At 53.6% G+C, this 20,791-nt stretch overlaps 7 protein-coding genes across 7 annotated transcripts; 3 read left to right on the top strand and 4 right to left on the bottom strand.

Annotated features, from left to right (window-relative positions):
- Window positions 1-706: 706 nt before the first annotated feature.
- PG985_006838 (uncharacterized protein) lies at window positions 707-3,688 on the bottom strand (the record flags this gene model as incomplete). The annotated part of the gene is made up of 1 exon (XM_066826607.1): window positions 707-3,688. One exon carries the CDS (start codon window positions 3,686-3,688, stop codon window positions 707-709), a length of 2,982 nt encoding a protein of 993 aa, XP_066686214.1.
- Window positions 3,689-4,289: 601 nt separating this feature from the next.
- On the top strand, window positions 4,290-5,993 carry PG985_006837 (WD domain-containing protein; the record flags this gene model as incomplete). Its single annotated transcript, XM_066826606.1, has 1 exon — window positions 4,290-5,993. One exon carries the CDS (start codon window positions 4,290-4,292, stop codon window positions 5,991-5,993), a length of 1,704 nt encoding a protein of 567 aa, XP_066686213.1.
- Window positions 5,994-10,214: 4,221 nt separating this feature from the next.
- On the top strand, window positions 10,215-11,135 carry PG985_006836 (uncharacterized protein; the record flags this gene model as incomplete). Its single annotated transcript, XM_066826605.1, has 1 exon — window positions 10,215-11,135. The coding sequence occupies one exon, from the start codon at window positions 10,215-10,217 to the stop codon at window positions 11,133-11,135; it is 921 nt and encodes a 306-aa protein (XP_066686212.1).
- A 2,178-nt stretch (window positions 11,136-13,313) lies between these two features.
- PG985_006835 (Endoglucanase 1) lies at window positions 13,314-14,668 on the bottom strand (the record flags this gene model as incomplete). The annotated part of the gene is made up of 2 exons (XM_066826604.1): window positions 13,314-14,003; window positions 14,078-14,668. The coding sequence occupies 2 exons, from the start codon at window positions 14,666-14,668 to the stop codon at window positions 13,314-13,316; spliced, it is 1,281 nt and encodes a 426-aa protein (XP_066686211.1).
- A 1,346-nt stretch (window positions 14,669-16,014) lies between these two features.
- Window positions 16,015-17,268, bottom strand: PG985_006834 (uncharacterized protein; the record flags this gene model as incomplete). Its single annotated transcript, XM_066826603.1, has 3 exons — window positions 16,015-16,286; window positions 16,355-16,737; window positions 16,796-17,268. 3 exons carry the CDS (start codon window positions 17,266-17,268, stop codon window positions 16,015-16,017), a joined length of 1,128 nt encoding a protein of 375 aa, XP_066686210.1.
- A 395-nt stretch (window positions 17,269-17,663) lies between these two features.
- Window positions 17,664-18,323, top strand: PG985_006833 (acylphosphatase; the record flags this gene model as incomplete). Its single annotated transcript, XM_066826602.1, has 3 exons — window positions 17,664-17,728; window positions 17,972-18,095; window positions 18,174-18,323. 3 exons carry the CDS (start codon window positions 17,664-17,666, stop codon window positions 18,321-18,323), a joined length of 339 nt encoding a protein of 112 aa, XP_066686209.1.
- An 817-nt stretch (window positions 18,324-19,140) lies between these two features.
- PG985_006832 (uncharacterized protein) lies at window positions 19,141-20,791 on the bottom strand (the record flags this gene model as incomplete). The annotated part of the gene is made up of 3 exons (XM_066826601.1): window positions 19,141-19,560; window positions 19,606-20,508; window positions 20,678-20,791. 3 exons carry the CDS (start codon window positions 20,789-20,791, stop codon window positions 19,141-19,143), a joined length of 1,437 nt encoding a protein of 478 aa, XP_066686208.1.

Raw genomic sequence — 20,791 nt, 5'->3', positions numbered from 1 at the left:
GGCAACGGGCTTGACGTGTCACTTACGCCACGAGTGTGCACGAGGAAGGAAGAAAAAGTAGTAAGCAATGCCACTTCAAGAAACCTTGGTTCGTTCTATACTATAGTCTGCCCCCGTCTGTAAGATGGGAGGAAACAGTGTAAGTAATATATATCAATATATACAAACAAGAACCTCCCCTAACACGATTTGTGTGGGGCTACATGACAGCTGCCGGGCCAGAGTTAGCTGCATATCCAAATGTCAGCAGGTATCTCGCCGTCGGATGATTCTAATGTAGGTATCGAGCGTGACTCGAGTGTGTCAGCCTCCAGTCTTAGACAGCCCCGTATTTTCCTGCATCGTGAGAACGGCCATTGCGAAAAAACCCCTGTTCATTGAATGTTTTATCGCCAGCTGTCCAATGATAGAATAAGACCAATCGGGCTTGTTTTCCATCTTTACGGGTAAAATCCTTGGCGTGAGGGGAGGAGCCACTGATTCCCTTATTGTCCTGATACGGATATCTGCATTTCGAACTGTCCCCACGTTCAACCCAGGCCCAGGCCCAGGTGCTTGGGGCAAATGAACTCTTCTCAATCCGATGTTTGTGGTTGAGACATATTGGTTTCAATGCAAGTCGCCTCGTAATGTCTAGCATGCCGGGCTAGAGACTGTCTTATCTATCAGGCCGGCAGTTGGTGAGGATATAGCAGCGGCATCCTCGTTAAAATCCTCGTGCTTTTCGCTTGATGGCGGGCTTTTTCACAGCACCCGAAGTGACAATCTTTTTGCCTGCCTTCTCCGCCGCGGCCGGCTTAACGCGTTTCGAACCTTCCTCTTCGTTGCGTAATCTCTCCTCCTCTTTCAGCTTGTCCTCGGCCATCTTTGCCTCGATCTCCATCTTCCGGTTGAATTCGACCTCTGTGATGCGCTTTTCTCGGGCAGAGTAACCCTTCTCTTTCACCGAGTAGAAGACGCCACCAAGCTCGGCCAGCCAGTGGGGGTCTACCGAAGTCACTGTCGACATGTACTCCTTGGAAGTCAGGATGAGTTCGTGATACACGACGTAGTCGGGCAAGAAGCCCAAGCCGTATAGCGCACTCGTTGGGTGCAGCTGCACGGTGACCGAGGTGCGCAGATTGACGTACTCGCCAATACCTTTGACCTTCGCCGCTTGGTGGTAGTAACCTGAGCAGATGCACTTTCGTATCACGTCCCAGTCAGTGCCGCAGCTGATCATTTCCATTTTCTGCATTTTCATGATGTCCAGCAACTGTGTCCGGATCTCCCGAGCACGGTGGAGCGATTTCGGATGGAGGAAGTGGCGCGTAGACCAACCGTCGGAATAGCCGTTGGACTTCCACTGCGAATAGACATGAAGATAGGTCAAGTGATCCGACTCCGGGACGAAGAACTTCTCGCGAGCAGCATCCGACTCTTCCTGGCGTTCCTTTGGTCGGTAAAAGACGTTGGGGACCGAGAGCATAGACACGATAGTCACCATTTCCTCGCTGCAACCGTATTGCTCTGACATGATCAGCAGCTTGGCCAAAGGTGGATCCATGGGAAAGGCGTTCATCTTCGAGCCAAGGTCTGTCAATTCACCAATGTTGTCGAGCGCACCCAGTGCCCAAAGATCAAATAGCGAAGTGGTAATGACTTCCTGGGGCGGAGGATCCATGAAGTCGAAGTCGAGAAGGTCTCTGACCCCAAGTGACTTCAAGAGCAGCACTGTATTGCTGAGGTTCGTTCTTTGAATCTCGGGGATGGTCGCGATGTAGAGCTCATCCTTGTAGGCCTTTTCGGTGAAAAGCCGGAACGCTTTTCCAGGCCCGGTACGACCTGCACGGCCTGCACGTTGGCCGGCATTTGCCTGTGAAATGGGAGTGATCTGGAGGGCGTCCATACCCATGCGTGGGTTGTATACCTTGAGCTTCGAAAATCCGCTGTCAACGACATACATGATACCGTCGACTGTCAAACTGGTCTCGGCAATATTGGTAGCGACAATGCATTTCCGCACGCCAGGAGCCGCCCTGTCGAAAATCTTGGCCTGCAAATCTGCAGGCATCTGACTGTAGATAGGCAGAATGCTAAGCTCCGGTGGATCGTTCAACGCACTCAGTCGTTCTCTGACCAGCTCGCAAGTACACTCGATATCTTCTTGGCCAGTCATGAAGACCAGGATATCTCCAGGCCCCATAGAAACATGAATGGCCAAGACTTGTTGCACAGCTTGGTCAACGTAATCCTCCACCGGCGAGCGATGAAACATGACATCGACTGGGAAGGTTCGGCCGGGGATAAAGAACTCAGGTGCACCACCAAAGAACTCGGAAAACCGTTTGGAGTTCATAGTAGCTGAGGTGACGATAAGCTTCAGGTCGCGCCGCCGCCGTAGAATTTTCTTGAACAAGCCCATCAAAACGTCCGTGTTCAGAGCTCTCTCGTGTGCCTCGTCCATGATCACGCAGGAGTAGCGATCGAGGTCTTGTTCATTCAGGGACTCTCGCAGCAAAACACCGTCGGTCATGTACTTGATCACAGTCTCCTTGCTGGTGCAATCCTCGAATCGAATGGCATACCCGACAAGACTTCCCAGTGTCACTTCCATTTCCTCGGCCACACGTTTGGCTACACTCATAGCTGCGACTCGCCTAGGCTGGGTACATCCGATCAAGCCCAGGCTTCCATACCCATCTTCGTAGAGGAACTGCGTCAGTTGTGTGGTTTTTCCCGAACCGGTTTCGCCCACCACGATCACGACTTGATTATCGCGGATAACGCGGAGTAGGTCTTCTCGCACTGCAAAAGCTGGCAAAAACTCGCGCTGCTCTCTCAGCGTCTTGCTTTGACTGAAATCACTCGCTCCTTCGTTCTTCTTCAGGTGTTCGCTGAACTTGTTCCCGGCTGGCTTGGCCTCTTCTTCTTCGGCGGCGATTGGCAATGCGCTGTCTCCTTCGTCCTCTTTAACGCCCATGATGTTACCGAGATTGGTGCCTGCCAGGTTCGTAGCTTGCTGAGCCTGCCGCTGGCGCTCCCTCTGTTGCCTCCTGTCCTTTACAGCGCGACTCCCCTTGCGACTAAAGACGGCCATATCACTCTGGTAGTCCTTCACGGCCGGTACGGGCTCCAACTGTTTCGTAAAGACGGTCCGGCCATCGAGGAACGGCGGCTTCAGGTCATGGACCAACAAGTGAACTCTGGTGCCTTCGTCGTCGTCGGCAAAGTCATCGTCCATCCCGCGTCGCTGGGCTACACCGGAGGTGAGCATCCGGTTCGTCTCCCAAGCATCGACATCCTTCTGTTTCTGCATCTGCCGTGCGTTCATGTGACGCATTTGCCCTGATTTCTTCTCGACCAGGGCTTCCTCGCGCTGGCGCTGGTCTACCCATGTCGCATCGTAGCTGCTGAACGGATCGTGCGACTCGTCGCCAAAGGTGTGACCATTCTCGTCGCCCAGGTACCAGTCTCGGTCAAGTGCCGTCTCGTCCTCGGCGCTCACACGGGGTTCTTTCTGGGCATCGAACTCCTGCTGTCGTGGCGTGGCGGCGAAATTCCTCCGCGGTGTTGAGGAGCCATTGTTGCCGTCGTTTGCGAATCGATGGGGCCGTTTAGGGAGGGATGCATATCTATCGTCGGACCTGAGAGGGTTAAAGTCGACCTTCCGTCGCTTGGGACTGAAACCTCGGGAGTCACGATCCATGGCCTCGAGTATTGTGATGTTGATGAATGCTGGTCTGCCGAAAGCCGACTGTATTTGATGGAAAGAAAACAGTAACCTCGTAACTCCGGTGAGCGCAGGTACGTACCGAAGGGAGACAGCTCAAGCCGGTGTTTGGATCTGACAGTGGCTAGTGCCTCTTTGATTGGCTGCAGCTCGAACTCAATGTGTGGAAACTATTTCTTTACCTTCTGCCTATTCAGTGACATCACAGTATGAAGACGTTAATAGGGTAGATATATAGGTGCACGAAGATATGAATTATAATGTGCATGTAAGGACAGACTGTGGAAGATCATGTGAATCTACAAATATCATCGTATTCCTATCAGCATACGCTGAAAGCTCCCCAGCCAGTTGATAAGTACGCAGGTACTTTGGGTTGATTTAGGCATCGCAGATAAGATAAGCCCCGCTAAAATTTTCAAAATTTTGGAAGTTTAGAGGTGTTGAATTTGGCAGTCACAGCGGGGCACTTTCCAGCTCAGGAACTGCATTTCTTTCAGCAAAAGGCAGTACCGGCAGAACTATTTCGAGTTCTGAGTCTCTTGGTCTGTTGCCTGGGAAGTAGCGATCACCGACCATGTCTTCCATGATCACAACGGCGACTTGGGTGCCGCGCGGCTTCGCGGCGCCGTTCCCCAAGAAGTACACCTTCGACGAGGCCGAGTTCGAGCGCATCGCAGAGCTCGCGAAGCTGAAATTGGACGACGCAAATGATGACCTCGAGGAGGCCCAGGAGGAGCAGGACGGTGGCGCGAAGCTCCAGGGAGAGGGTGCCGCCAGCGCGAAGGACGCATCCAACGAAGGCGCAATGGATGAGGACGAGGAAGAGTACGCAACAAAGTACCGGTTAAGAGATTGGGTTTTCGCTAATTCGCATCGCAGAGTTGATGTTAACGACGACGATCTGAAAGAGTACGACCTGGAACATTACGATGACGACGACGAGGACCAGCCAGAGGGACAGAAGATGGACATGTTTGGCAACGTCAAGTCCCTGGCGTATTACGATTCCAATAAGGAGGACCCATACATTACGATACCCGACGGCCAAGACGACGAAGACGAGGACCGGGAGGATCTCCAAATTCTGGCAACGGACAACCTCTTGCTAGCCGCCAAGGTCGAGGATGAGCTGGCGCATCTTGAGGTCTACGTGTACGAAGACGACTCAGATAACCTCTACGTGCATCACGACATCATGCTTCCTGCCATTCCGCTCTGCGTTGAATGGCTAGACGTTGCTGTCGGCAAGCAGGCCGTTGAGCAGCAGAACTCAGCCGCCAACTTCGTAGCGATAGGCACAATGGATCCCGATATCGAAATCTGGGATCTGGATACGGTGGACTGCATGTATCCCAACGCCATCCTGGGCCAGGGCGGCAATCCCGAGGACGAGAAAAAGAGGAAGAAGAAGAAGAAGTCGAAGAAGGCCAACGACGAGTACCATGTTGATGCAGTCTTGTCCCTGGCTGCCAACCGGAAACACAGAAACCTCCTGGCATCCGCATCTGCTGATAAGACTGTCAAGCTATGGGACCTGAACACCACCAAGTGCGCCAAGTCTTACTCCTACCATACCGACAAGGTTTGCTCGCTTGCATGGCACACAGTAGAGTCAACTGTACTGCTGAGTGGCAGTTACGATCGAACAATAGTCGCGGCGGATATGCGAGCCCCTGACGCCAAGGTGCATCGATGGGGTGTCGAGAGCGATGTCGAGAACGTCAGGTGGGACCCGCATGATCCGAACTGCTTTTTCGCCTCGACCGAAAACGGTATCATTCACTACCACGATGCCCGAAACGCGCCCTCAAGCCCGTCAGAGAGCAAGCCCTTGTGGACCCTGCAAGCTCACGACGAGTCTCTCTCGTCGTTTGACGTCAATAGCCAAATTCCCGGCTTCATGGCTACTGGCTCCACTGACAAGACCGTCAAATTATGGAACATAACGCCTACCGGCCCGCAGATGGTAGTGTCGCGCAACCTGGACGTCGGCCGCGTCTTCTCGGCAACCTTCGCGCCTGACGTCGATGTGGCGTTCAGGCTTGCAGTAGCGGGAAGCAAAGGCACCATGCACATCTGGGACACAAGCACCAACGCCTCTGTGCGCAAAGCTTTTGGCAACAAGATGGCCAACCAGCCGCAAGCCGACGTTGAAGACAAGCTTGTGGGTGTTGCTGCAGATGACAGCAGCTCTGATTCGGACGAGGGTGAGGAGGATGAAGAGGATGACGACGAGGATGGTCAGGATAGCGACGCAGACTCGATGGAGGAGGATTAGCTATTCATCAGCCCAGATTGAAGTTTTCGACTTTGGCATGTGTATCAGACTACCCCTTTGAGGATTTCCCTGCTAGCAACCATCTGAGTTTACTGTTGAATCTGTTGGATGTCACCTAAACCCTTTGTAGCTGGGATGAATTAAACAATTACCATCTTAGCATATGGGATGAACCAACATGAGACTCCTTACAGCAGAAGCTGAGCTACAACATTGTTCAGAACTATTGTATGTTAATCAAAGCCTCAAGTAAGACACACAGGTTATGTGTGGCACGCTGCCTGTAGCTGTGTGGTGCAGTGTAACGTCGCATCAATCGTTGAATAGGGGTAAATGGTGCTGCAGGTAGCAAATCCGGAGACCTGTGATGATGAATGTTTGAACTCAACGTGCCCGCATACATTTCATATTCCCGTGTCGCGTATAGGCAGTGTACAGCCGTCAGGCGGTTGAACATGACTCGGCTTTGCTAGACAGCTGCCACTATAACGTGGACGGCGTCGCTCGCTTGCAAGCTTTTCAAAGGGTTAGGGGCAACTGGTACTTCGGCAGGAGGCTCGCCATAGTGAGGATTTGTACAGTAGTTTAGAACATGAATAATGTGATCGATAGCTGGTGGAGAGGCGCGTTTGGCCTTCAATTGGCGTTGTGCCACGCGTCGAAGGATAGACTGTGCATGTCAGCAAGAGAGCCGCCGACGGACTGAATCATTCCCAATGGTTGCCGTGATAGACAAAACCCGACATTCTGTACGTAGATGTGCCTCCCTACGCGATGCTTCACACCACATCAGTTGGTAAGTGGAGTTCGTAGTCGGCGGCCCTTGCGCTGTAGTGAGAGGCCTAGCGAGCGAGTTGCCCCTGTCGCGTGCGATAATACACCCATTTTTTGAGAAAACGGTGGTGAGTTGTCAGTTGTCAGTAACTATGGACGGTGTGGCTCTTCCATTCTTGCCGGACGATCATTAGGCGTTTCCCCGACCGACATGGCGGACTGGTGGTGTTGGTGGTGCGAGTGGTGATGACAATGCATGCTTGGACGAGAGGTGACGGCAAGACGGACGCTGAAACGCTGGGATCGGAGATATCCAATCAAGGCCTGGAACACCCAGCCAATCAGCTAGCCGCAAGCCCGCGCCTCGTTCGTTTCAACTACAGACCAGAGCAGACAGCCCTTGTGCAGGGAACGGCTCGTGGCCAATGCGAGGGATTACGCCAAGAGGGGATCTCTTTCCTTGTGGATGCCGACCCTGGGCACTGGGCAGAACTCGGCTTGGCTTCTTCCCTTTTTTGCCCGAAGGGACTTGGTCTGGATGGATTTGGGCGCATCACGCATGCCCCTAAGTTGAACTCCATTCAGGCGCATTGATGATGAGCACATGGCGGCTCCAGCAATGCTTGACCTGAGATAAATCGCCCTGGCATCTGGCTCCTGGGCAATCTGGCCCAATTTCGTGCCACGGCCGACGACGACTGACGCACGCACGCCCAGCGCATCCATCCATACCACTTGATCCCCCATCCTGATTGCTGAGTGAATCAACCGGTTCATGCGAAAGAAGCAACGCAAAGATTTGTGGTGCGACAGTGGGCGACCACGTAATGCACCCAAGAAATGCGAGCACAAAAACCTTTTGAACATGCAGATGGAGGGGACGATCGTTCCCACCAACTGGCAAAAATTCTCTTCGCCATCAGCTTTGTCAGGATTAATTCAGGAACAGGAACAGGAATGGCTCGACATGAGTCGGTAACTGTTTGCGGTCATAGTGGTACAAACCGCCTGCACCTGCTGTACCTGCATTGGTGAGAGGTAAATCATTGGCCTGCACTTACTGCTTGCATTCTCCCTCCAGCGTGGACCGAACCACACCCCCTGGCCTAGGCTGCCCTAAACCCCTGCCCGACCGGGAGGGGCAGACAAGGGGTGGCAGCAAACAAGAGGGCATTAGAGAAACAAGCCAACGTGATTGGCCTCCCCAAAATGGATAGGCCTATCAGGCCCGAGTCGATGCGCTTGTTCGCCGTCCAGTTCTAGCCTAAAAGCGTCGTGGTCCGGCATAGTAGCACATGTAGTAGCATAGTCGTAGTAGCAGGCGCGTCAAGTGGGAAGATGGACAAGGGTTTTCTCCCGCTCGTCTTCGTTAGAGTAGAGCGCATGAGGGCTGGCAGTTGGTCTGTTGTCTGTTGGTTCGTCGTCAGAGCCATCCCTTTTCACCTCCTCCGCCTTGCGCTCTCTCCCCTGCTGTTAATCTGCGCTAATCTACCGTAGCGAGAACGTAACTAAGTGCCTATTTACGGCGCCATGTTGCAGTAGTTTGTGCGCGTGGGAGCAGCAGGCAGTATCTAGTTACTAGTAGCAGGCCCTGGAAGGGTGGTGGAGGGTGGCGTGCATCGTGGGTCGACTCTTGCTTTTTTTGACAGGAGTCCGGCAAGCTGAATCATACAGAATGACCGACCACTTTACATGTTTATTTGTTTTTTTTTTTTTTTCTTCTCTTCTCTTCTTCCTCTGCAAAAGCTGATGCCAGAGCTCAGGGGGCCTGGCTGTGCTAAGTCAGGAGTAAACAGAAAAGGAAGCATATAATGGAAGTCTTAGAAGCTGTAGGACAGAAGGTGAGTCTAGAATGAATCAAGTGGTGCATGTTGGGTGCCCATAATAATCGTCGTCGTCGACCTGCGCCTTCACCACCACCCCTGCCCAGGCCCTGCCTAGTGTAGTATCAAAGGAAAGCTCTATCCTAGGATCTCCCCTGCTCCTGCCCTGGCAGCCCTCCGCATATCGTTGGCTTCCTTCCTCTATCCTCGAGGCCCACACGCGTTTTTATTACCGAAGGTGGTCCCCATCTCCATCTCCCCCTCGAGGTCGTCTATGCATCTGTCGTCGACTATCCACACCTTCACATTCCAACTCTCTTTTTGGTGTTGCCGGGACTTTTTCCAAACTTCCTCTCCCTCCCACAAGTCACTCTCTATTCAGTTGCTTGGTAACGCAGGTCTCTGCTTTTCGACCTTGCTCGCCGGCCCGTGGAAGCCATTCTTTTCTCTCGCAAACCACTTTATTCTTCACCACAATCCCTGAGAAACCTGGTTGTTTCACTGTTTCCTGTCTGGTACAACAGCAAGCCGCAATCCGATATAGTTGGGCGGGTCTATTCATTATCTCAAAGAAGGTTGGCTATAGCACACCACGACCGCAAAAGTTGCCGTACTCGACCAACGTGCCTGCAACCGGTCAAACTTGAAGAAGCAAGCAACAACACCGCTCCTTCCACATAAGCAAACGACACGCACAACGCCGTCCACGCAGCACGGCATCTTTCTCTCTCTCTCTCTCTCTGTCTACTTCACTACAAGACCGCCTTTGAAAGGAACGGTTTCTCAAACGACGACGCATTTAGCTGGACCTTCAGACTGCGATCAAGTCTTGGTTGTTTTGACTTGGATTCAACAGTCAACCCAACAACAGCGCTTTTTTTCTTCGATTCCTCTTCCCCATCGGCTTTTACCGCCTCTCACAGCATTTAACCGCATTGTCTGCCAGGGATCTTTGCTGCGCGCCAAAACCCAGTCTCGGCCATTCTTAGTTTTTGGTCCTACGGCAGGAAACGAAGCTGTTGCAGCAATCGCACTTGGGATTTCCGGTGCATTTTGTTTCGTTGCAAATCAAACGGTGTTGGACAAGGCGAGGATCGCACCAGACCATTGGAACTTGGTGTATTCTCGAGTGACGTTGACTAACACAGCGAGTGTCACGGCGCTGTTTCTTCAGGGTCCTCATAGGCTGTCTCCAAACAAGCGGCCCATCTGACTCCAAATCGTCAAAACACCTTCCGAATCAGGGTGACTCTTATTGTGGCACAAGCTCAACAGACGGATCTATTCAAGCGACACGCGACGACCGCAGTGCTGCAGACTGCCGCCTATTGCTGCAACTCTTTGACGCTCTAGGCAGGATCAAGGATTGTCACATTGCCCACACCACTAAAAAAAAAGTCGCATCACTCCTGCTGGTTTTAGCCTCCAGAGTCAAACCCTCTATTGTCTTTGAGCTATACCAGACCGTTCGGAAAAATCACCTGTCAGATTGGTCGTCATCTGCTTTTTCTCGCGCCTTATATCTCTGGAGAAGCTACACTCGGCCCGCTCGAGCTTTGGCAATTCATCAGTTCTCCCCTCAAGTTTGCCAAGATTCCCGAGCGCCCCGCCAACAAAGCTCAAGATGTCTCTCGCCCGTGCTTTCACCACCCGGCGCTCAAAGCAGCATTCCATAGACCTCAAAGATGCGGGCGCCCCGCAGCGCAGCAACACGGTGACCCGGGGCTTCGGGTCTTCCGGATCTATTCGCAACAAGATATCCTCGCCCATGGAACTCACCCACACGACAAATATGCTTGCGTACAACGCGCCGGATCTCCATCCTCAGTCGGCCCGCTCTGTATCGTCATCAAACTCCAAGTCCTCGGATGATGAGTCGGATGCTCATACCAACGCATCCTCGCCCCCTACCAGCCCTGACGTAGCCTCTGTTGAGGAGCGTGCCAGCTCGCCGGAGCCCAACCATCTGTCTTGTTACTTTACAGCTCCTGGTCAAAAGGCGCCTCCCCGGGTTAACGAGGCCCCTTCGATTCCGAAGCGAGCCCCTTCTCACACCAAGAAGGCATCCTACGACAATTTGGCTCAAAAGCACGCTGCTCGTTATTCGAACCAATCCCTGCACACGGCCTCTTCCAAGGGCAGCTTCTCTTTGTCCCGGTCTTCATCCACATCGACTACGGCGACATCTATCTCGTCGACTTCCTACAGCCGAAGCAAACCTATCGCCCCGCCTGTGTCTGCATCTTCCATAACACCAGCCGTGACGGCTTCTACGCCAGTTCCGCCAGTTCGACAGCGGTCGACGAGGAGGCATGAGTTAACACCTTCGACCCACCCCTTCGGCCAAGAGCTGGCTCAAGTGACGGAGATTGCGGAGGACTACGGTGTATCGGATAAGCTGGATCTGGTGAAGGAGGAACAGAAGGAGCTCGCCTCCAAGGGTCTCTGCTGCCTTCAGGCCGAGGAGTATGCGGCGGAAGTGCACAGTCTATTCACGACGTTCTTCAAGCCAGAGCCGTCTTACCAACAGGAGATCTGGATCTAGCAAATCACTGATCCGGAGCCTGGGAACTCAATCCACTCTTTTATTCTGGTTTTGAGGAGGCATCTTTTTTCACGACTTTTCACCTGTACATAATTATACGACATTTTATTTTCAATGTGGCCCGAGGGCCAGCCAAAAGAATTGCGACATTGTCGATTCATGAACTATTGGGCGATTTGGGATCACTTGGCGGCGAGCATCCATAAGGCGTTCAGAGGTTCAATCCGTGGATTTTTGGGGTGTTTTGAGCTGGACATGTCTGGCTATTACCAAAGGCTGCCACTTTTCTTTGTTCATCGCGAAGTATGTTCTCTGGAGGTCGTAACATAAGGAGGTAGCAATGGCACTTCCAATTTGCTACTATCCATCCCATTCTTTTGTTGTACCTGGCCAGCCTCCGCTTCTGTGGTTCTATGAAACCTAGAGCAGTGTGTCACACTTAGAAATGATGATAGCTTTGTTCATGCCTTCTATGAATGCCCTGTCTCAATGTGACGTGTGACGTAGATGAGGTATGCTGTTGTTCGACTTATGCCCCAATCTAGGCCACACGCCCCCGATTTTAGGAAGAGGGACGAGCAGACAGGTAGCCTGGATGAGGATTAACAGGAATCCATGCATGGCACGGCTACTACGGAGAGTTCCCGTTCAGCCCTGGATGACACTCTCACATAAGCTAGACTACTAGTATCGGTGCCCAGGGATCCAGGATCAAGCCAACGGCCATTGAAAACAACATCACCCGCATGTTGTGCCATCGCTTCGGTGCACATCTGCAATAACACCCTTTTTACTAGCAGTGAGCCTTCTCCCTGGCGTAGATGAACCATCCTGATTGTGGTTCTCGAAGACTCCAGCTCCATCGCAATCGTCAACCGTCCACGTATACTCACCCCCACTTTGAAAGGGATCTACGCGAGGGTTATCCGCCCCGAGGTGTTTTCAGGAACCTGCTGCTTGGGGCCCCGGGTACACGCATACAGTACGATAAGATATCAATGAGATCTGCTACGACGGCTGTCTGATCGACGTTGCGGCACGGATTTGCTTATTTTACGTGTTCTGTATGTGTGCACCCTGGATCTGTCGGCATTGAGCTTTTTGTTTTGTTTTTTTTCTCTTTTTCTGTTTGCACCCGAAAAAACTGACTCGAAACAGGATGCAAATTCAATGCAACCCCAAGGAAGCTATTTGAGTTGGTGGGAAGGAATGGCTGCATTCGCAACATGAAACTTCGAAAAGGATCGTTCCGTGCCAGGTGGCTTGTAATTTTCCTTTATCGCTCGCAACTCTACCCTGATCGCAGAGTATGTAAGTTGGTGCTACTACAAACATATATATGGCAAGATGAAGGCTGCCCTTCTTTTTTGGTTTAGGTTGCGATCCTCCCAAGCAAAATCCCACTCTCAATGGTTCTTTTTGGCCTCTTCTTCCACTCGTTGCGGCAAGGGGAGGCCGGGCAGGAGGCCAACAACAGCTCGGTCGCCAGACCTGCCACCCACCCGACTCATGACTGCCAAGGTGGTGTGGCATATGACATAGTGGTGAGCGCAGTATCTACATTGTCTCACGCTGCCAGTCAGCCTTCTTCGCCCGGAAGTGCCGGCGTTGTCTCTCCCCAGATCGTAGCAGTAAGACAATGGCAAGCCATTGTGTCTCGCACCGTCCCTGTGTGTGTGCGTGTGTGTGTGTTAGCTTGCACACCATCTGCGAAATGCCGTACAACTACGCTACGACGATATTGTAGTCAACCGAGATCCTGGAATCTGAGTTCCTGCGCGGCGTAGGCAAAAATACTTCCAACAAATCCCATGCCAGGTTTCGGTTCCGCATCCTTCAGTTCAGCTCCGATCGAGTTTATGGGTTCCAGGGTTTCTATTAATATTTAATAATTTCAAGTGTCGCTAACCTTTAAAAACCGGTACAACAATGGTTAATAAGTCAAGTACGCCAACCAGCCAACATTAGCTACAGGAACATGCACGTCTATCACAGTACGAAACTACGTCGATGATCATGGACTTCGTTGGTAAATCTTCAACTATTCAAGGAGAATCTAATATATACAAAATTTGAATTCTGAGGTATGTGTTAGCATGTGGTGCATTCACAAAATTGACCCCATGTCTGTCTCCCTCTCGCTCTATATATACATCGATCGTACTTGGAGGTGATCCCCTAGCTCCTCAAGGCCCGGTGCTTCCTGGCCGGCGTGTTGCCGGTGAAGGTCGAGCCGATCTCGCCCCACTTCATCTTGGAGAAGATGACGGTCGGGTCGGGCTCGGCGGCGAGGATGGCGTCGGGCTTGTCCTCATCCTGGGTGCAGGGGCCGGCGCCGTTCTGGCTGCCGTCGAGCCAGACCATGGCGCCCTCGGCGTCCCACCAGATGGACATGGCCAGCACCATGCCGCGCGCCATGGCGTCGCCCATCTCCCGCAGCGCCCCCAGGTCCATGAACCGCGTCGCCCCCGTCGCTGCGCAGAACTCGTCCGTGATGCTGTCCACGGCCGGCGTGCCCGCCTTGGCCACCGTCTCCGACTTGATCACGACGCCGTCCTGCACGTACAGCCGCTCGATCTCGAGCAGCTGGCCCGACGCGTCCGCGGGGAACTGCGTCACCACCGTAAAGGGGCGCGTCGTGTCCACGGTGAACTCGCCGCCGCGGCCGTAGTACTTGGGCTGGTCCAGACGGTAGTTGTTCCAGCCGCATCCGTTCTTGTCGCACACGCCCTCGGCCTGGCACTCGGCGCCCTCGCACAGGTACAGGGCCGTCTGGTTGCACGTGTGCGGCGCGATTTGCGTGGCGCGCGAGTTGGCCTCCCAGATGTCCATCTCGTTGCAGCAGACGCCCTTGGCCTCGACGTTGCCCTAGAGCGAGAGTTAGATGCTGCCGGAAGAGTAAAGGGGAGAGATGTGATCCAATGTAAGTGACTACTACTTACAATACCGTTCTGGAAAGGCGTGACGTAGCATTGGGCATCGCAGTAGCCCGTGCCCCAGTAGGCGCCGCCCGGGTTCAACTCGCTCTTGCCGCCGGCCGCCTCCATCTCGGAGAGGTAGAGGGCGCCGTTCATACCGCAGGGCAACTTGGAGACATCGACGTCGAAGGAGTACTCGCCGCCGGTGAACTTGGTCATCTCGTACTTCTCCTCGGTCTCGTCCAGCAGATAGACGCGGGGCGATTTGGTCTGGCCGTCGACGAGCAGCGTCATGGTGAGGACGTCGCTCTCGGTGGTGACGCCGACGGTGCCGTAATCGGACACGCCCTCCATGACGCAGGCCTCGGCGCAGGCCTCGACCGTCGGGCACGCCGTGGCGTTGGGCCCGCTGCCCCAGTCGCCGCACCCGCTGCCGTCGGCCTGGTGCACCCAGTGCGACGACGAGTCCAGCACAATGTAGTTGGTCGCCTCGGAGCATCCGCCCGCGACCGTGCACCGGTACGTCGTCAGCTTGGGGTGCGTCTCGGTGCCTACCGGCTTCTGCGCGGCGGCGAGGCCGGCCAGGAGTGCCGGGAGGAGCACGTTGCGAGCCATGCTTGTCTCAAGTTGAGTAATATAGTAGACGACGCAGGGCAAAAGAGACAGGGACAGGGACAGAGACAGAGATAGAGAGACAATGAGTGCCGCACTTGATGAGCCAACCACTATCCAGCCTCCCGGTGACGGGTGACTTTATACATATCCATATTCGTTTTTCCCGCCCCTCTCGACAAGACACGGCTGATAGCCTCTCTCACGACTTCTTCTCCACCGCCAGACCCGGCATGCATGCATGAACAATAGAATTTCCGTGGCTTTTCTCCAACTTTTTTACCCCAACTCTGGCCATGATGCGCCTATTCTCTCGCCATGGCTGTCCAGATAGCGTAAAGAGGCCCGCGTTGCCAAGCGCTGCGCATCCGCGCCGGTTCTCTTTGGGGCTGTATGGAACTGCAAGGCCCGTAGCCAAAGCGGATAGCGGAGTGGGTGGACGGGCCGGCGGGCAGAACAACAGGAGATAATCAGCTTTGATCTCTCCCTCTCTCTCTCTCTCTTTTCCCTCCCATCCATCCACCCCCTCTATGGGGGTCTAATCCCGCTCACTCCCTCGCACCATTTCCACACCTCCATCATGCCATACTAGTTGGCAAATGTCTGTTCTGCACGTCATTCCCTTCCGTACTCGTTCTGGATCTGGGACGCTATGCGGTTCTGCAACGGTCAGTGGTGTCGGCCCTTGCAGATCACTGCCGTGTGGGTTGAATCAGATATATTGCAACCCAAATACAGATTGGTTAGATTTCGCCGTCCCGGGACGAATTGTGACGTCTTGGCATTCGTTGGCGTTCGGCTGATTTCCCGATGCAGCAGAAGACGGACAATACCATAATGCCATGACAGGGTCCTCAGCTTGAGGGACACTGAAAACGTAATTCGGCAGGTGTCAAGTGTTCCCATCAATGAGGTATTCGACTCTTGCTTAAGCGCATAACTACATATACAAAACCCCATTTTCACCAGGATGCCGTGCAGAGGATGGAGTTGCACACGGCATCCATCGTTCAAGAGTTGGAGAAATAAAACGAGAAAGTTGGTACAAATGTTCGATAAGTACCTATATATATAACTTGCACCTGGCTGCCTGAAGCGACAAATAACGCAGGCGCTTTAAGCACTCGATTAATGAGAAGATGAAATGACCCAAAAATTATGTATCTTATATCCGTATTTCAGGAACACGCACAATCGCAAAAGACATAAAACCCAAGTCGCTTGCGTTCCAGTAGAAAATAACTCGGAGAGTGACGAAAGAAACCGCTGCGTGGACACCGCGACATGGTCAAGTCGTGATCGTGCCAAACCTCAAGACTGTACTAGACGGCCAACCCATAGCCATCCGATCACCGCTTTTCTTTCTCCTGTTTCAACAAGAGATCTCGCATAGCGGCGCGTGTGTTCCTGCTTCCTCCCAACTTAGGCCCCCTGAGGACGTCCTCGTCCTTCTTGGCACCAGGTTTGGCAGCTGGCGCCGGCGCTTTCCTCCTCTTTTGCCTCTGAGCCATCGCGTCCATAAACTCTCTCCGGAATTCTTCGGCGATGCGGTCATCGGCGGCAGCAGTATCTTCTGCTGAGGTGCTGGCCACCGGGGCTTTCGGTGTCTCGTACATATCGACTTGAAAAAAGGGTGGGGTTAGCTTTGGGAACTGCGATGTATCGCACGAGGAAGGGGGGACCACTCACGTCTGTTTTCTCGCATCAACTCCTCTACCAGCTGATCGCGTTTGATGGCGTCGCTATCCCGCCTGTTCCGCGGCCTCCAAGGCTTGCCATCGCGACCTAGGCGGACCTTCTTGGGCGGGCCTGCCGGCGCTTCGTCGTCGATCTTTTCGCCCTGGAGTTGCCTCCACGCGCGGTCCGTCATGTTGGCGTTTCGGTTACGTACTTCGTCGCCGAGGTCGACTTCTAGGAGCTTCCCTTGCATGGCGATGTGGCCTTCTGGTTTGGGCACTGCATGCGCGCTGCTACTGGCGGCATGGTCAAGTGACCGAGACTGGGTGGCCGAGGGCGGCAGCGGCGAAGTAGGCGCATGTCGTTTGGCTAATTGGGCTGCTATATAATCCTCCCTTGCTCCATCAGTAACTGTAGGGAGGGCATGCGAGGCGGGGAAGAGGCGCGACTTACATATGCCTGTTCACCAGCTCGCCCACATGGCCTGTCTGCGCCGAGAAGCGCTTGCCCATGCCACCAGCCGATATGTCTACCGCCGCCTTCTGCTCCTCCTCCCGGATCATGAGACTCAACTCATCTTCGAACGAAATGGAACCGCTGTTGCCTTGGGCATCTTGGGGCGCGAACCCAACTCCTCGTAGACGTGACTTTCGGGCATTGCGCCGGCGGAGGAGCTCAGCAACAGAGACGCCCTCTTCATCTGCGGCGGCTTGCGCCTCAGACTCGGTAGCTTCGGCTGGCCGCTCTTCGACGGACAGAACAGATGTGCCATCTACTCGAGTGGCGTCGCCGTTCTGGTTGACCTCTGACGTCGGTGCCGGTACATCATCGTCTGTCGCTCGCTGCCTGTACTGACCCTTGCGCTTTTTGCCACGGAACAGGACTTGGGGTTCGGGTGCCACTTCGGAGGCCGCTTCGGGGTTCATGATGTGTGCGAGTTCAGGTAGCCTGCCAGTAAAAAGATGCCGTGCTTGGGTGGTTCTCTGCGTTGTCGTTGCTGTTGTTGATAGGTTGATGGGTGGTTTTGTCGGATTGCTGATGATGTACAGGAGGCGGGCGATTGACTTCTGTTCTCGGTCGCGGCGTTTGATTGTGATTGGCCGAGGATTCCCCCGCTGTTTGTGCTACCCCGGCCATTGATTTGATCCATCGACCCCCTTAGCGCAGGAACTACCCGTGCCACCCAGGTATGCATTCGTTACGTTACTTGTACGTTACGTATTCCGCACCTAAAGTACATGTACCTTTACGCTGAAATTCGTTACCTTCAATCCAGTCTGCCAGTAGCTGGAGCACTGCCGTAGCTACCTCTAAGTACTGTATGCTCAGTAAGCTCGGCTCCAGCTCCAGCTCCAGCTCCAGTGAAAAGGCTCCAACACACTGGGGGTACAATGTGGGAATGCAACCATAGCTTCCCATCCTGTCCATTTGGAATCAAAAACAAACGGTCAACATCACAACCAGACACATCGGCAGAAAGACACCAGCCATGGCACAAAGAGTAAATAACATGTCCCTCTCAAACAACGCCCGCTCACCTAGCCACCATGTGCTAACTGCATCTTGACCAACAGATGTATTTCCTCGTGCACGGCCGAGTACAGGGTCAGTACTCTTCTTCCTACATAGCATACCTCTGACGTCACCTGACCACCCCTCTGCAACCACAGGCGTCGGCTTTCGTTACTACACACAGAAGAAGGCAACGGCATCTGGCATCACTGGATGGTGTCGGAATACGGATAACGAAAAGGTACGCACGCCATGGGTTTTTTCTAGTAATCCGAGACCAAAAAAGAATTTCGCTTACACGTTCTGTCCATATCACTAGGTGGAGGGAGAAGCACAAGGAGATGAGGGCATCCTCAAGCAGTTCTTCAAGGACATCGACCAAGGACCACCACACTCTAAAGTCATGAAGGTCGATCAAGAGGAGCGCGATATCCAGGAGGGCGAGTCGCAGTTTGAGGTCCGAAGGTAAATTTGAGGACCAGGATATTCATACTTAGCAGGCTCGCCACATCGCAACTTCCGAGCCAAGACAAGACAAAAGAATTAGAAACCACATCAATTCACAGTGCTTGCATCTTGAACGGTGTTTCCATGAGACATGTCTATATAAACGTATCAGCCGCAGCAGTTTCTGCTTGTAGCCCAGATCATACCCCCTATTCCATCAAAATGGCTCTAGCAGATGAGTGCAGCAAATCTAGCTGCCTCCAAACAAACGTGAGATACCGGGTCAAGCTACTGCAAGAGCAAACAAATGGGCGCTCGTACCCTATGGGGATATTCCTGTGCCACCATTTCCATGCAAAAAGTCGAGTGAAAAACACACAAGGTGCCAAGAGCCAGGTAGTGAAGCCCCCAAAACAAAAACGCCATATAGCCCTTTCCCCTTTTATAACGCCTGAGCCTTCCGGTCTTCATAAATTCAAACCGTGTCTTTACGACACACGGCCATTATCCTTGATGCAAGATCTGCGACTTGAAATTCGACGTAAAAACTTGATGACCGATCTTGGTCTATAGTGCAAAGAAGAAAGCCCGATGGTCTCTATATCGGCTCAAAGCCGTAAACGAGATTTCGCCCCACTGCTGGGCCGCGTCGTAAGTATGTGGCGGGGGTTTGACGAAATCCGAATCACCACAGTTGAATATCGTGGTCGAACAAGCCTCATGCCCCGCCCAGTGTTTAGCCTGGCCAAACTTGACATGTATCTGGCGAACGGCTGACGCGGTGTGACGCTTCTTTTTTTTGGCTTTATTGGTGAGGCGAGCTGAGGTCAGCACAAAGATCACCGTATTTCAAGCTGGAACGGCTTGAACCTGCCACCTATAGTGGCGCAGCGGGGACATTTCCGCCTGGCCCCCTGCTCCTCCATGAGCACATTCACACATTCCCTGCATAGGCCGCAGATGCATTCTGTGCACGCATACGACTCCTTCAGCCTGGATGCCCGCTGACAAGCAGCACAGTAGATGTGGACATCTTGTGCTGAGTAACTTGGCGACGAGTCGGACAGCCCAGCAGTCCCGATGTGGAAGTTGTCTCCGCTCTCTCCGCTCTCCACAGAAGGAAACGGCTCAGGCACCTCTTGAGCAAAGGACGGTGGGGTAAGGGCTTGTTGAAGAGGCGAGGCCTGGTAACCTGGAAAGCTCTGCTGTGGGAAGGGGGGTAGAGAGGTTCGATGGATAGAGATGGGGGATTGAGGTACCTGAGACGTTAGGAGAGCAGGATCAATACGTCGATAGAGACTTACTGGAGTCCTGTCGTCCTCTATGTCTTCCGTAGCAGATGCAGCAGCATCAATCAAGTCTTCCCACCGCTTCCCATAATCCGCAGTGGGTTCGACAGAATGTGCCTTGCGATCAACACCCCCCACTACACTCAATTTCGACCGCTCGTCGTTCTGAATCCTTCTGAGCCAGTCCGAAGCGGTCCCGCGCGATTTCTGCTTCTTGTGACGCTTGGCGACAGACTGCTTCCTCGGCCGGTTGGGGCCAAGGGATCTGTGCAAAGGAGGGAGGGTGGAGGAGCGGCCGGGCGGGGAGTTGGATAGAATTGAGGGAAGAAGGTCCATCTGCTGCCGGGCAGAGGAATTCAAGGCAGGAAAAGAATCACTTGTATGGTCAATCTGGATAGGAGGCAACTCAATGGTAGTCCTCGGTATCCTCCGGGCATCATTGTCAGATTGCCAATCCTGTAATGAGGGATCAATCAGATGGCTATCTGCCGAGACGTGAGGCGTATTGTATACTTCACCGGAGTCCCAATCCGGCTCTAACTTGTGCATCTGCCCTAGCTGTGCTAGAGCGGCCGCTGCGTTCGCAGTTGGCAGCAGGCCATTGCTGTAGTCTTCCGGACGCCTCGGGGTCTCGGGGGTGGCATTTGGGTCGTCGTGGGAATAGTTAATCCGCGGGTCCAGCGGGTAACCCCTGATCGGGTCTACCGCGCCCGGTGCGCTTCCCGGAGTTCTGTTGTTGCTGTTGTTGGGTTGCTGAGAGCTAGCGCCCGCTGGCTGGTTCTGGGGAAGCTGAGATCGGTCTTGAGGTGGGGTATTGACCATGAGATTGAAGCTTTCCTCGGTCGCTGGCAGCTTGGAGATGTAGTGCTCTGGGTGCGCCCTTCGAATGTGTTCCTGCATTGACCGGAACCGTTTCTCCTACAATCGCGCAGAGTTCCAGTTAGATCCGGGGTGCATGAAAACGAGGACCACATCGCATAGATCGATTGCAGCAGGGTGGGCATCGTGTACTTGCGCCGTATCCGACGAGGCAAGCACCAACCCCAAGTCAGGACAGTAAATAGGAGGCCGAGAGCTAGGTACTTACACCGAGGCAACGCTTGCGACAGCTCGAGCCATCCTGGTTTCGCAGCGGGCAAACGACCTCATTCGTGGAATCGGCAATGGAAAAAGACGACGTGAGCGAGGATCGAGGCGGCAT

The sequence above is a fragment of the Apiospora marii genome (assembly GCF_038362585.1).
Source record: "Apiospora marii strain CBS 49790 chromosome Unknown utg000004l_segment0_segment0, whole genome shotgun sequence".
NCBI classification, from domain to species: domain Eukaryota; kingdom Fungi; phylum Ascomycota; class Sordariomycetes; order Amphisphaeriales; family Apiosporaceae; genus Apiospora; species Apiospora marii.
The sequence above is the reverse complement of the archived record's forward strand: the minus strand, read 5'-3'. Positions and strand labels throughout refer to the sequence as shown.